Source organism: Anolis carolinensis, chromosome 4 (assembly GCF_035594765.1).
Source record: "Anolis carolinensis isolate JA03-04 chromosome 4, rAnoCar3.1.pri, whole genome shotgun sequence".
Classification (NCBI taxonomy): Eukaryota; Metazoa; Chordata; class Lepidosauria; order Squamata; family Dactyloidae; genus Anolis; species Anolis carolinensis.
Window position 1 is genome coordinate 63,961,272 of NC_085844.1, and position 15,443 is coordinate 63,976,714.

Below are 15,443 nucleotides of genomic sequence, written 5' to 3' on the forward strand. Positions count from 1 at the left end.
CAGCAAAATCAATTCTGGTATAAGTGTCTCCCAGTCAATAATAGACGGATACAACATCAAGAGGTTTTTTTAAAAAACTCAAATCACATCTCTGTGCTGGCTTTAGTAGTGATGGGAAGAAGATTTGCACATGATAAGCAGCAGTTATTATTTGTTTAATTTCTTGACAGAGTAAGGCTAGGTCTTGAATTTTTTAAAAATGACAATAGACTCTAGAATGAAGCACTAATGAATTCTGAATTAAATTAAGCCTTACAGATAGTGAACATAACCTTTGCAAGTATGATAAAAAGCCCCAAGGAATACTTTTGGTTTTTTAATTGATTTGAAAATGGAAAAAGGACAGATTGATAATGATTTTTGATCCAAAATAGTTGCTGGTGTAGAGCAGTAGGCAGAGTGATTCCAACCTAAAAAAAAGAGGATGCATCACAGAATTAGCCACGAGGTGGTGCTAAAAATTCAAGTCTTTGGGTCTTCTGGAAGTCAATGAGAAGTTGGGGGGAAAGAAGGGAGGAGGAGCTGGAAGGCGAACACCCGAGTGATCAACTCTGCGAGTATAAAAAGGCAGCACCACAATATGTTATTTCTAATACAAGGGAGACCTGTCTTTGTGGATGTGAATCATGCTTTGTCTCTGACATGGCACCTATTCCTGCCAAAAGAACACAAACTCTTCATGCTGGATGGACAGGTGGACACAAACTTCTGACAGCCAAAGGAAGAAAGTGCAGACTTGAAGACATACAGGATCTCAAATTCTTGGTAAATTCTTTACATTTCTCCACTTATTTGCAAAATAAATGTATTTGTTTTTTGGGGGTAGGGAATATTATTATTTTTGGATGCATCAAGAATATAATTTGTGTTGTATTCATGAATGATTGGTTCTTCAGTAACGTTTTTCATAATGCTTCTGCTGTTCCAAAGAGATCTGAATGCTGATGTCCTCAAGCAAGTAAGAATTCACAATAAATGAGAATCTTCTATGCTTTGATACACCGTACCTGATAGAGTAAGATGGCTAGCAAGGGATACAAGTGCTTACTGTTGGTATCAGTGCTTGTTGCGATAGTAGCAAGTGGAAAGATCAAGGAAAGGATTTGAACCTTTTGCTTTTCAAGCATAAAATGCAGAATTTCAAACTTTTACATAAGTCAAATCAGGCAAGAAAATGTAATCTGATATTTCCCATAAATGCTGTATTCATTGGGGTTTTTAAGGATGCTAGGACTGAATTATCAGTAATCTCATGCTGTTTACTGATCTGAAGATGTATTGTTAAAATAAAATGTTCTGTAGAATGTGTGGAAATTCAGTAGTCAGGAGAAAAATAGCCACGAGGGGATGGCCGGTTGGTGTACAAAAACTGCCACTTGCCAGCTGACATTGGTAAGATTTCCCTTTTTAAGAGATGGTTCTGCCACGTACATGTCTAGCTTGTGCTTTAGATTTCTTTTTTTTTTCAACCTGCTTTTGGTCATTCTTTCTCTCTTTTGCTTTTGTTATGTTTCACAGGTTCTGCTACTTCCTGTCAAAAATGCATTTGCAAGACTGTTTTACAACCAGTCTGCCTGATTGAAAAGAACATTTAAGGAAAGAGCTTTTTTGTGAGCCAAGATGAACAACTCCGACCAACCCAACAGTCTAGACATTAACCTGACAGTGCTTGCAAGCAACCTTACGCTGCCTACCATCAAGACTAAACTGTCAACCTGCGAACAAGTGGTCATCGCTGTTGAAGTCTTTCTTATACTTGGCATTGTAAGCCTTCTTGAAAACATCCTGGTCATCTGTGCCATAATTAAGAACAAGAACTTGCATTCGCCTATGTATTTCTTTGTGTGCAGCTTAGCTGTGGCCGATATGCTGGTCAGTGTGTCAAATGCCTGGGAGACCATCACTATATATTTGCTAAACAATAGACACCTCATTATTGAAGATGTTTTTGTACGTCACATAGACAATGTTTTTGACTCAATGATATGTATCTCTGTAGTGGCTTCCATGTGCAGTTTGCTAGCTATAGCAGTGGACAGGTACATCACTATCTTTTATGCCCTCCGTTATCACAATATCATGACCGTGAAAAGATCGGGGCTCATAATTGCATGCATCTGGACTTTTTGCATAGGTTGTGGTATCATCTTCATCCTCTATTATGAATCCAAGTATGTCATCATGTGTCTCATTACAATGTTCTTCACTATGTTGTTTCTCATGGTATCTCTGTACATACACATGTTCCTTTTGGCTCGTACCCATGTCAAGAGGATAGCAGCTCTGCCGGGATATAATTCGGTTCATCAGAGGACTAGTATGAAAGGTGCCATAACTCTGACTATGCTACTTGGCATCTTCATAGTTTGCTGGGCTCCATTTTTCCTCCATCTTATCCTCATGATCTCCTGCCCGCAGAATCTTTACTGTGTTTGCTTCATGTCTCACTTCAACATGTATCTCATCCTCATCATGTGCAATTCAATTATTGATCCCTTGATCTATGCCTTTCGAAGCCAGGAAATGAGAAAGACTTTTAAGGAGATCATCTGCTGCTATAGTATAAGCCTGGTCTGTGGACTGCCCAGCAAATATTAGGAAACACACATTCAAGGAGCTCTAAATGTTGTTGGGTTGAAGCTCCCCTCATTCTTTCACCATTACCTAGGCTGGCTAGGGTTGATGAACATTGGGAATCAGACAACATTTGGGCAGCTACACGTTGCCCATCGCTGCTCTAAAAACAAGGCTGAATGTACTAACAGAGGTGTGTATGTGTAAGAGAAAAAAATAAGTTATATCATTCCAATTTATTTCTTTATTTTTATAACTAGTAATTGTGAATATTATCTTTGCACTTCATGAAGTACAGATACAAATACAAGCCGATATTTCAGATTTTTCTGACTGATCTTTAGTTATGACCACTTTTGCGTAATTGACAAGTGCGGAGTTTCCTTTGCTGTTTGTTACACTTTTGTGTGTGACTGTAATTAATATTATGTGAGAAATGTAATTTGCAAATGTCAAGTTTCCTATGCCTCAGTGAGGATGTCTTCAGAATGTCCTTATGTACATGTACGTACATATTAGTAAAAGACAAAACATGGGAACATCACAACTGACTAATGTAACTGAAATATTTTCTTTTGTGATGTTTTTATTTGTGTCCATTTCACTGTGCCTGTTACTTGACTGTAGAAATTTGAATAACATGCTTGTGGGGACAGAAGTATTGAAAGTAATAACTAGGGGAATAGATGCAGTTGCTAATGAAAAAAGAGTTGTGGCTATAGTCTGTGGGTTTTAGAGCAGTGGTTCTTAATCTGTGGCCCAGCAGTGGGCTGCGAGAATAAAAATCCTGTCTGTACCCTCCTTCCTCTTTATTTTATTTTATTTATTTTATTTCCAATCCTTTCCACAGAGCTGACCATTGCATTGGATAGATCACATCAGATGTAGGTTATTAAATATGGTTTTCTGTGGGTGAGCAGATGGTGACTACTGAATGGTATATGGTCTATATCAGAAACTAGACCTGATGTGGTCTATCTAATGCAATTTTCTGAATCAGCACCCTAAATAACTAAACCAAATCGAAAGTTGACCAAAAACTGATTTGTAACCCTATTGGTGCTACTGTTAGAGAATGGTCTCTGGTCAAAGTGGTCCCCGGTCAAGTGGGCCCTGGTCAAAAAAAGGTTGCGAACCACTGGTTTACAGCAATTACTGGAGTGCCATACAATGACAATGACCCAAGTGGGTGAGTCCAGCCACAACTCTTTTCATGGCATATTATTGGTGACCAATTTTCGGGGGAACAGTGCACTGATGCAATGCTGCTTATCAATGTTGTGTGCCTTCAAGTTGTTTTTGCCTTATGGCAACCCTAAGGAGACCCTATCACTGGTGTTTCTTGGCAAAATTTATTTAGAGAAGGGTTGCCTTTATTTTCCTCTGATGCTGAAAGTGACTGACTTACTCAAGGTCACTCAGTGGTTTTCCTTGGCTGAATTGGGATTTGAACTATGTCCTCCAGAGTTATCTATCAAACTGCTATACCTTACTGCCTCTCTGTTTCCAAGCTGGCAAATACTTTTTGAAATAGACAACTGTCTTCTGCAGCATCTCCTTGTCACGTAAGAAATACAGCTTTAATTTTTGCAATACAAATATATGATGTTGTTTCAGCATTGGTGTACATATCCTATTTATTTATTAGGGTCAGTTGTGCTTAACAAATGCTATGAAGAAGCCGGAAGGTTTTGGCCCTTAAAAATATTCACATTTTAATGTGAAACTAAGAAAAGGGAGGTGAGAACATGGGGATCTTTTTTGTTTTTTAAAAAATAAAAATTCATTTAAAAAAAAAAGAGAACATGAGGATCTTGAATGAAGATATACTATAAATGTCTACAGGGCTACAGGTAGCTCAGCGGGTTAAAACAACACGCTGCAGAATTTGCTGACTGGAAGGTCGCCGGTTCAAATATGCGGGATGGGGTGAGCTCCCATTGTTAGCCCCAGCTTCTGCCAACCTAGCAGTTTGAAAACATGCAAATGTGAGTAGATCAATAGGTATCGCTTCGGTGGGAAGGTAATGGTGTTCCATGCAGTCATGCCAGCCACACGACCTTGGAGGCATCTACAGACAAAGCTGGCTCTTCGTCTTAGAAATTGAGATGAGCATCACCCTCCAGAGCCGGACCCGGCTAGACTTAATGTCAAGGGGAAACCTTTGCCTTTACATATAAATGTCTACTTGTGCACAAGGCAGAGCAGTCTTCACTAACCAGATGACCAAAGTCTCATGATGGGTATTCTGTGCCCCTATTTCCCTGAGCACTTTGCTTTGTATTGTTGGCTGTTAAAAAGTGTAAACAAACAGGATAATCGCAAATGTCATGTAACTGTCAGAGTAACAGTCAATGTCAAAATAGATTTTCATTAAGGATATGCTGAAAGCTCTTGCAAACTAAATGAGAATGAATGCCAGCTGGATTTCTGCCCTAGCCTTTTAAATAGTACAAAGAAATTATTTTTAGACCTACCAAAATGCATGCTTTTTCATTCTTTGTAAATGTTTCAATGACAGCTTGAGTGAACACGTCCTGTAACTATATTTACAATAGTTCCAAGGACACCTGTGAAAGGTATGAAATAACACTCTCTTATGAAAAAAATACACAGCAGCTATCTACCACTTTAGAAAAATGTGGAACAAATGAAAAATCTGTAGGAGCACCAGTTCTGAGAAATCACAGAAAGCTTTCTGGGAGTGCTCAGCAAAATGCCAATTTGGGTTGAAAGTATACAAAGTCATTCAGAGAACACCTCTGAATGTTTCTCAGATGTGCATTAATGTGTAAAATGTAGAAATATACAACAGATTGCTTTATAACAGTGATATGAAAAAAAAATCTATGTAATGAGTTGTCGAAGGCTTTCATGGCTGGAATCACTGGGTTGCTGTGAGTTTTCTGGGTTGTATGGCCATGTTCCAGAAGCATTCTCTCCTGAAGTTTCACCCACATCTATGGCGGGCATTCTCAGACCCTCACAACCTCTGAGGATGTCTGCCATAGATGTGGGTGAAACGTCAGGAAATAATGCTTCTGGAACATGGCCATACAGCCCAGAAAACTCACAGCGACCCAAAAATCTATTCACTTTCAGTGTACGGTAAAATCCTAAAATCTAATTGGTTTAGGACCCAATTTAAAGTTTAGACATTTTGTAATTTTGACTAAGTGACACTGCATTGCAGGATCTACTGTACTGAAAAGAAATTGTGGTTTTCATTGAAACATGCTGTATACTAATATACAAGTCCACGTATAAGTCAACTTCATGCATAAGTCAAGGAGGTTTAGGAGCCAACATTTTAGATTTTGATATGAACCATGGATAAGTTGAGAATTATTCCCCAGAGAGGGGAAAATGCTAGTACTGCTCTTGGCTACTACAATTTTCCCGCCCATGTATTCAAAAAGGCCCAAAGTGGCTCCATGGTGGAGGGTGTAGCGAAATCAATGCTTCTATTAGGTTCTCCCAGGACAGGCTAAGCACTCATCTTTCATTACTGTACTCAGAAATGCTTGCTTGCTTTCTTTCTTTCTTTCTTTCTTTCTTTCTTTCTTTCTTTCTTTCTTTCTTTCTTTCTTTCTTTTGAGTTAAGACAAAGTACTTACATTGAATATGGATAAGTCAACCCATCTTTTTGGGTCAACTTTTGGACTAAAATTTCTAGACTTATACATGACTATAAAGAGTAGTAAACTTTAGAAATAGATCTATTAAAACCAATAGGGCTTTGTCATTGCTTACGTTAATCTCAATGACAGTTTGTATAAATATGAGTAACTTAGATCCAATCCAATATTTTGCTAAAGGTTTTAAGAAAATTCCAGAAGAAAACATAAAAAGTTGCATTTTTTATTTGCTTTGAATGAGTCCAATCACATAAGTCATTTTTCCTGGATGGCAATTTCATATGTTCTTCAAATCTTTTGCTGTTTGAAGTGGCATAGCATAAATACTACAACATTGTGTGTTTATCTGTCTTATCATGTATCTATGATACTGATATACAGTGGAACTAGATGAATAATAACATTTTCTTATACCACACATCTGTAAGATATGTCATTATTCTAATTTTTTCTGAGTGGATATTAGGTGGAGCGAGTGTGTGATGTGGAATTTCCATGACAGTGGAATGAATTCATAAGGCCCCTTCCATAGGTCAACCCCTATGCCATCCAAAGCATAGTCGCACACACACGCACACACACACACACACACACACAGACACACACAGAGCTGGAATTGCACTTACAAATGTACCTATTCAATTTAAGACAAAACCTACAGAACCTATCTTTTGTGACTTGGGTACTTTCTGTAATTTGTTTTTGCCTGAGCTACTTGGAAGGGCAAGATTCTGCCTTCTCTCTTTCCTGCTGAGTTAAGTTTTTCACTTTGCATTCACTTTGAAGCAACTGAATTAAGAACAAAGTGGGAGTAAAGAAAGGACCTGGTACATTTTGCAAGCAGCTAAGAAGTGGGATGGCAAAGGATTAATTGAAAATGTTGGAGAGTATGTAATTGTACAGGAGGTATAAACCGTCTACTAGACATGTGTTCAAAATTTGTTCTTAGCATTTCTACCTTTTCTTTCGTGTCTTCCGTTTCTTTAAAAGTATGAAACAGGATGCCCCCTCCCCACATGAAAATCTGCTCAACACGAAAGCCTGCTTTTGTGTGCATCCAAACTTGCCTCCTTGCCTTGGAAAGAGAGTGTGTGGCAGGGCATGCAGGCAGGCAGGTCCAGAGCTTGGCTACAGGCGTGCTTGGGGCCTGCCTGCATGCACTTCCACACACACACTCTTGAGTAAAAATAGCAGATAAGAAGAACACATGCTGGGATGGGGATCCAGTGGATGGGCAGCCCCTCCCCCCCATAATGGTCCGATTTTTGGACCCCGAAACGAAAGAACTGAAAACAATCCTCCCAATTTCTGGTGGCTTACAAAAAATGGATCGGGACCCGCAACGAATGCACATGCCTACTGTTTACTACTTAAGTTTGCAAAAGTATTTACTAATTTGCTCCAGAATTTTACTTGTAATAAGAAGCCTGTGAAATACAGCCTTCTTTTTCCATAACGGCCAGATATCTGTGGGGAGCCCACAAGCAAAATATGAGTGAAACCTGAGGTCATTATGAAACTCTGTGGAATGAATCCTTCTTGCATTAGAATGAGAGCAAATATTTCCCCCTGTGGATAGAATGACAGGATTCTGCCTTCTCACTTTAATAAGACTTTCCTGCAGAAAGACCTTATTTACAAGTTTAGCTTTTCCAAATGTCTGAGCTGAATCCTAGGGGTGTAAAGAATTCTTTTTTTGGGGGGGGGGGATGGTGACGACTCATCTTGAATAAATTCTACCTTCTTTGTGCTGTGAGAAAGCATCTTTTTAGCAGTGCTCATTACAGACACAAGAGTGAGAAGGAAGTTCCCCCTCAGACCACCTTTTCCATAAGCTGCACAAATGAAAGGGAGTCTGCAGAGAGTGTAATAAAGCCAGCACAAGTGCTTTCATAATTTGCATTGATTTAAAAGATCACACATGTGCTGTCTGTGTCAAGTGTACATTAGAGCAAGAAAATGCACAGAAAATGAAATATGTTTGTGAAGGATCGATTTTTTATTTTGCACAATATGTTTTCCACCATTTCTTTTCTCAAGGTGACAAAATAACTTTGTCGCTTTTCTTCAAATTGTGCAAAGATGAGTAGTTTTTTCCCTCACTGCCACTGGAAAAAAAGAAACCTTCAGATTTACATCCCTACTAAATGCGTATTCTACAATGGACTTGGGAACACCAGGAAAAAAAATCATTACTCACCTCCATTCTGGTGCTGTAGAACATACAACATACTACTGATTTTACAGTAATAGTGCATCTTTTAGGCTTTCACGTATTTTAAAAAACTGTTTTTCTTCTGCTGTTTTCCTAGTGCATCCATCTGAATTGGTGTGGCATACAAAGGTGGGACAGATTGATGGGTGGCAATATCAGCATTTTATATGTAAAGCAGGACCCTCAATGTTGAAAAGGCAAAATAATCTGTGTCATTCTTCTCAGGAATACAAATAAAGGATTCCCTGAAATGCACAGGCAAGAGGCCACTATAGCTAGAAATGTAATCCAATAATATGAACTATACAACAGTAATTAAACCAAAATCTAATCCATGTGTTACCAACACACATACATACATAGAAAGTAAAACTCTATATTCAGAGTTTGTGAGTCCAATGCCCACCAGAGTTCATGTTCCACATGCAGGACTGTATAAGTCACTAGTTGTGAGTCCAAATTTAAACGTCCAAGTAAGTGAATCCTTTTTATGAAATCCAATGTTTTAAACAAGTCCAAGGTTAGTCACCATCCACGACCGGTTTCGACTGTGTAGTCTTCCTCAGGTGGTGGTTATGCAGGTATGGGGAACCTAAAATAGTCAATTCTGTTCTTCAAGTATTTAATTTCAATGTGTCATTATCAATGACGGAGTGGACATAACTCTCCTACATAAACTCTCCTACAGAGGTGCTCTGCTACTGGTTTGATTCCTTAGGCAAGCTCTGGTGGGCATTGTACTCACAAACTCTGAATATAGAGTTTTACTTTCTATGCATGTATGTGTGTTGGTAACACATGGATTATATTTTGGTTTAATTACTGTTGTATAGTTCATATTATTGGATTACATTTCATTCTTCTCAGGGCCATTGAAGCACCTCGGCTGCCTTCCCTGCCAGGCACCTCCCAGGCAGAGCCCGTCTTGCGAAGTCGCTTGCTCTGGGATCAGGATGAGACCCCTGGCTGTGTGATCGATGTTGGATGAGCTTTGGAAGAAAGGCAGGATATAAAGTAAATAAAAAGAGTGGCTGGGGAAAGTAGGTTTAAATCTTTCTTTCCCTGGCTTGAAGATTCTGGTCCACATTTAATTAAGGAAGGCGTATTTCGCTTCACGCTCTAGGTTTAGCCTAACAAATGTTTTTCAGTTCTTCAAGGGGCTTTAAGAGGGGATGAGGCAAATTCATCGATTGTAGTTATCAAAGATAACTTGGCATCCTGCCAAGGTATTAGCTCCAGTATTAGCGGCAATATGCCTCTCTGTACAAATTGTTGCGAAGGAAGAGTGGGAGAAGGTTTCGCTCATATTCTGCTTGTGGGCTTCCCACAGATGTCTGGCCACTGTGGGAAAAGAAAGCTGTACTTCACAGGCTTTTGGCTTGAGGCAGCAGAGATCTTCTCTTACTGAGTCATATTTTTATTGCTTATTGCTTACACACACACACACACACAGAGTGAGAACCAGCATGGTGTTGTGGTTTGAGCATTGCACAATGGCTCTGGAGAGCAGGGTTTGATTCTCCCCTTGGCCATGGAAACCAACTGGCTGACCTTGGGTGAGTCACATAGAAAACCCCTTGATAGGGTTGCCATAAATCAGAAATGACTTGAAGGCACACAACAACTACACATATCAAACAAAAACACACAATGTAATAACCTTTTAAAAACATTCATTATTGTTTTTTTTAAAAAAAATCTCTTTCTTTTTCCTCTCATCAACAATACCCAAGAATAAATGTTTAGAAATATTTTTAAAAGTTTAATTGATCTCAGGGAGTCATTCAATAAATAAACTCGAACAGTTTCAAACAAATTCAAAACAATAATAACGTGAAAGCTGAACAACTGAAAATGCATCACATGCAAATATGGAAGGGATCAAACATGTCCCTAAAGCTTTAGTAAACAGTCATGCACCATTGGTGCCAATAAATAAATAATAAGAAGAAGGCATTCCATCTTTGGGGAGGCCACAGTACAGAAGACCCACTCTCATGTCTTTTCCCAGAGAATTGTCTGGACATAGGGGACATAGAGGAAGACCTCCTTAGCTCACCTCATATCTTAAGCAGGTGTATACACGGAGAGACAATCCTTAGAGTAGGGGTTCTCAAACTGTTCTTCGGGGAGCCCTTGGGTCTCCACAGGTTATAGTGAGGGGCTCTGTGGCATCCTACTGCTTCCTTCCTCCTCCTTTTCTCCCTTCCTGAGAAATGCAGGGAAATAGTTTTGAGCTGCTGGAAACAACAACAGCAGCAGCAGCAGCATCTGCCTCATGGCACGGACTCCTGTGGCACATTGCCTTGACTGTGTTTTTCCTGTATGGCATAAAGGGGTTGGCCTGGATGGCCCCTGGAGTTTCTATTATCATCATCATCATCATCATCATCATCATCGTTGACACAAAGACATAATATGACACAGCAAACGAGATATATATGCTGGATTTTGTATCACAAAATCACAAGTCGAACACTTCCCAAGCGTTTAGGACTGTGTGATGTATTTTCGGATGATGCGTGCAGATCCCAGTAAGGTGGCCTACAGTCAAGGCAATATGCCATGGGAATCTGTTGACAGATCGTAATTGCAGTTGACAGATCGTAATTTTGTCAATGTTTATGGTTTCCAAATGCCGGCTGAGATCTTTTGGCACGGCACCCAATGTGCCGATTATCACCGGGACCACTTGTACTGCTTTATGCCAGAGCCTTTGCAGTTTGATCTTGAGGTCCTGATAATGGCTGAGTTTTTCATCAATTTGACTGTGTTATTATTATTATTTTATTATGACACAGCAAACAAGATAGATATGCTGGATTTCGTATAAAAAAATCACAAGTCGAACACTTCCCAATGTCTAGGACTGTGTGATGTATTTTCGGATGATGCGCGCAGATCCCAGCAGGGTGGCCTTTTGCAGTTGGCAGATCGTAATTTTGTCAATGTCTATTGTTTCCAAATGCTGGCTGAGATCTTTTGGCACGGCACCCAATGTGCCCATCACCACCGGGACCACCTGCACTGGTTTCTGCCAGAGTCTTTGAAGTTCAATCTTGAGGTCCTGATAGCGGCTGAGTTTTTCCTGTTGTTTTTCGTCAATGCGACTGTCACCTGGGATGGCGACATCAATGATCCAACCTTTTTCTTTTCCACAACTGTGATGTCTGGTGTGTTGTGTTCCAGAACTTTGTCAGTCTATATTCGGAAGTCCCACAGTATCTTTGCGTGCTCATTCTCCAATACTTTTGCAGGTTTGTGATCCCACCAGTTCTTTGCTGCTGGGAGGTGGTACTTGAGGCATTATTATTATTATTATTATTATTATTATTATTATTATTATTATTACAAAGGCTAAGTGGCCATCTGTTAGGGGTGCTTTGATTGTGTTTTTCCTGCATGGCAGAAGGTGGTTGGACTGGATGCCCCCTGAGGTCTTCCACTGAAATACTGTTAAATTATGTTGATTAAAATTACTCTTCATTTTAAATATTTCCTTTTTAGCACTGTATTAATTAGTTCACACAAACACTCTCCCTCAATCTACAACTGGCTCAGCCCATGCCAGATATATAGATAGACAGATATAGATACACACACATATTCCTTAGGGCTCCATGAGAAACTTTTGCTTCAAAAAGGGCTCTGTGGCTGAAAAAGTTTGAGAACCCTTGCTTTAGAGCATTGAAGTTTCAAGCTATTCAGAGCTTTGAACGTCATTACTAAAATTACAAGGCATTTTCACATCAGGGATGCATATACTCTACTTTCTCCTTCTCTTTCTGAATGGCAAAGTTTTTTTCCCCTCCACCTCCGGTAGGATTAAGAGTTGCTTTCAGCGTCTCACATTGTGCTTTCTGAGGACAAAAGAAACACACACTTCAACCCCGAACACCAAATAATAATTCTAAAACAAAATTGAAAAGGTGCTTCATGACTTAAAATATACAGCATGGTGACATCCGATAAAACTAGATAATATTAATATTTATTCTTTTTTTACAGACTTGCAAAGACTATGGTGTGCCCATACTTCATATGGAGCATGTTTGACAAAGAGCGTATTGCTGATTTCAGCCAAGATTTCTGGGGAGACCTGAAATTGCAATAAAGGGTAAATAAGGGTGGCACAACAAGTTGCTAAACTGCAAAAAACTATCAGCTCAACATTTTCATTTCCATCACCAGCAATAATAAGACATGATCAAGCTCAGTTTAAGATATGATTATTTAAAAGGTCAGTGCTCTAGTAATGATCATTAAAGGTAAAGGTTAAGGTTTCCCCTGACGTTAAATCCAGTCGTGTCCGACTCCGGGGGTTGGTGCTCATCTCCATTTCTAAGCCAAAGAGCTGGCGTTGTCCGTAAACACCTCCAAGGTCATGTGACTGGCATGACTGCATGGAGTGCCGTTACCTTCCCGCCGGAGTGGTACCTATTGATCTACTCACATTTGCACGTTTTCAAACTGCTAGGTTGGCAGAAGCTGGAGCTAACAGCGGGCACTCATTCCGCTCCCCAGATTCTGCCAACTTTTTGGTCCGCAAGTTCAGCAACTCAGTGCTTTAACACACTGCACCACTGGGGGCTCTTTATCATGATCATTAATGATATTTAAAACTGTATGTCCTGGCTCTGCTAAAGTTTCGATCTCTAGTAAATTCCACTTGATCATGCTTAGTCATTTTGGTGGAATAAGGTGAATTCATGTTTAGTATATGTATGTACCTTTCACTACTTCCACTTGGACATACTTGTATTGAAATGATCACTTGCTGCTTTGTCATGGGTTCAGATCCTATTTGACCATAACTCCACTACAAATCTTTCTGCCAGATCATGATATAATGTGCCTGACTGGTAACACTTGAAAGGGGACAGTCTTACCCCACCTCCAAGAATGAAGATTTTCATACCTCCATTTCAATATTCCTCATGACTGGGGGCACAGTGTGTTAAAGCGCTGAGCTGCTGAACTTGTGGACCAAAAGGTTGCAGGTTCAAATACAGGGAGTGTAATGAGCGCCCGCTGTTAGCCCCAGCTCCTGCCAACTTAGCAGTTTGAAAACATGCAAATGTGAGTAGATCAATAGGTACCACTCCGGTGGGAAGGTAACGGCACTCCATGCAGTCATGCCAGCCACATGACCTTGGAGGTGTCTACGGACAATGCCGGCTCTTCGGTTTAGAAATGGAGATGAGCACCAACCCCCAGAGTCGGACACGACTGGACTTAACGTCAGGGGAAACCTTTACCTTTACCATGACTGGATGCATGTGTCCAGAGGAGGGTGACTAAAAATGAAGCCACAATTTGGAGATGAGACCTGGAGACCTGGGCAGAAGTGATCAGCTCTGGTGAGATTTCAGCCGGTTGGCTGCCCAGGCTGCCTTTTGAGGGAACGTGCTTAGCAAGCGAGGAAGACAGCCAGAATAGAAATCAGCTCACCAGGGAAGAAGTGGTTCACCAGGCAAGAACGCGGAAGGTGCAATCATATGATTAAGATGCATGGGAGCTGGATGAGAGTTCCCATGCTGTGATGACCTCGGTAGCTTGGATTGCTCAAGAGAACACAAGACATATTAATATACACACACAAGACATAAGGAGGAAAATATTATAAAAACATAGTATGGGGAGGCATGCAGGGCTGGGGTGAGGGAAGATCACAAGGAATCATAGTGATATTTATCTTAACACAGTGAAGTCTTACGGAAAGGTTTCCCCAAAACGGGGACACAGAGAGCACGCAGCTTATACATTGAACCTATTATTAGTATTTAAGCTGGTGCCAAGGGACAAAAGAGTTCTCTTAATAACAGTCCTGGGAGACATAGTTCCTAAGGTTTGGGAAATATAATCTTCAGAATCCCTGGGTTGAGTTAGGTCTCAAAAGTGGCCAGAAAGTGTGCTCTGAGATGTGTGTGTGTGTGTGTGTGTGGGGGGAGGGGGTTGGCAGGAGAGGAATAAAGTGAGCAGAGACAGCAAGGAGAGATACATGATGGCTGGGAAAGATACATTATAGCAAGGAAAGGCAAGAGAAGCACAGAGTTCAGGGTAACCATTTTATTAAGGAATTATAGGCAATCTATGTCTAGTTTCCTGATTGTCTGAACATGTGCAGTGCCAAACAAGTGCACTTGCTGTGCTTGCAGTCTTTGGAACTTTCTGCTGCAGGCGCAAAGGAAACAAATAATAATTTTGCCTGGGGGTCCTCGGCAACAAAATGATCAAGGTTCTGGAGAACAAGCCCTATGAGGAGGGGCTTAGAGCTGGGCATGTTTAGTCTGCATAAGAGAAGGCTGAGAGAAAATATGATAGCCATGTATAAATATGTGAGGGGAAGTCATAGGGAGGAGGGAGCAAGCTTGTTTTTTTGCTGCCCTGCAAATTAGGACGCGGAACAATGGTTTCAAACTACAGGAAAGGAGATTCCACCTGAACATTAGGAAGAACTTCCTCATTGTGAGAGCTGTTCAGTAGTGGAACTCGCTGCCCCGGAGTGTGGTGGAGGCTCCTTCTTTGGAGGCTTTTAAACAGAGGTTGGATGGCCATCTATCGGGGGTGCTTTGAATGCGATTTTCCTGCTTCTTGGCAGGGGGTTGGACTGGGTGACCCACGAGGTCTCTTTCAACTCTATGATTTTATGATTCCATGAAACTCTGTTAATACCTGTAGGAACTTTATCACACATTTCAAATAGATTTCACCTCTGTTCTTAAAAAAAACAACACCCTCAATAATGGCTATGGCAAAAAATAAAATAAAATACCAGAGCAGAAGTGAGCAAGAAACCATGAGGACTTATACATGTAGATGTGGTGCCTTTGATTTTGTCATAGCTGAGTAGTCTGATGAATACTTTCACAAAGCATCTGATAATCTGTTGTTGAGGTTATTCTAGTTTTCTAGTATTTTTTTTTGAGAATCTAATTAATAAAAGGGTCTCAGGAGGATATAAACATAACGAAAAGAAACAGATTAAACTGAAGGATTAAATGAGTTAATTAAGC

At 40.2% G+C, this 15,443-nt stretch overlaps 1 protein-coding gene across 1 annotated transcript; it reads left to right on the forward strand.

Annotated features, from left to right (window-relative positions):
- The first annotated feature begins 514 nt into the window (after positions 1–514).
- On the forward strand, positions 515–4,193 carry mc5r (melanocortin 5 receptor). Its single transcript, XM_062980561.1, has 2 exons — positions 515–765; positions 1,519–4,193. Exon 2 carries the CDS (start codon positions 1,621–1,623, stop codon positions 2,596–2,598), a length of 978 nt encoding a protein of 325 aa, XP_062836631.1. The 5' UTR covers positions 515–765; positions 1,519–1,620; the 3' UTR covers positions 2,599–4,193.
- The last annotated feature ends 11,250 nt before the right edge of the window (positions 4,194–15,443 follow it).

Coding starts and splice junctions, on each gene's coding strand:
- mc5r (XM_062980561.1), top strand. CDS start 1,621: ATGAACAACTCCGACCAACCCAACAGTCTAGACATTAACCTGACAGTG.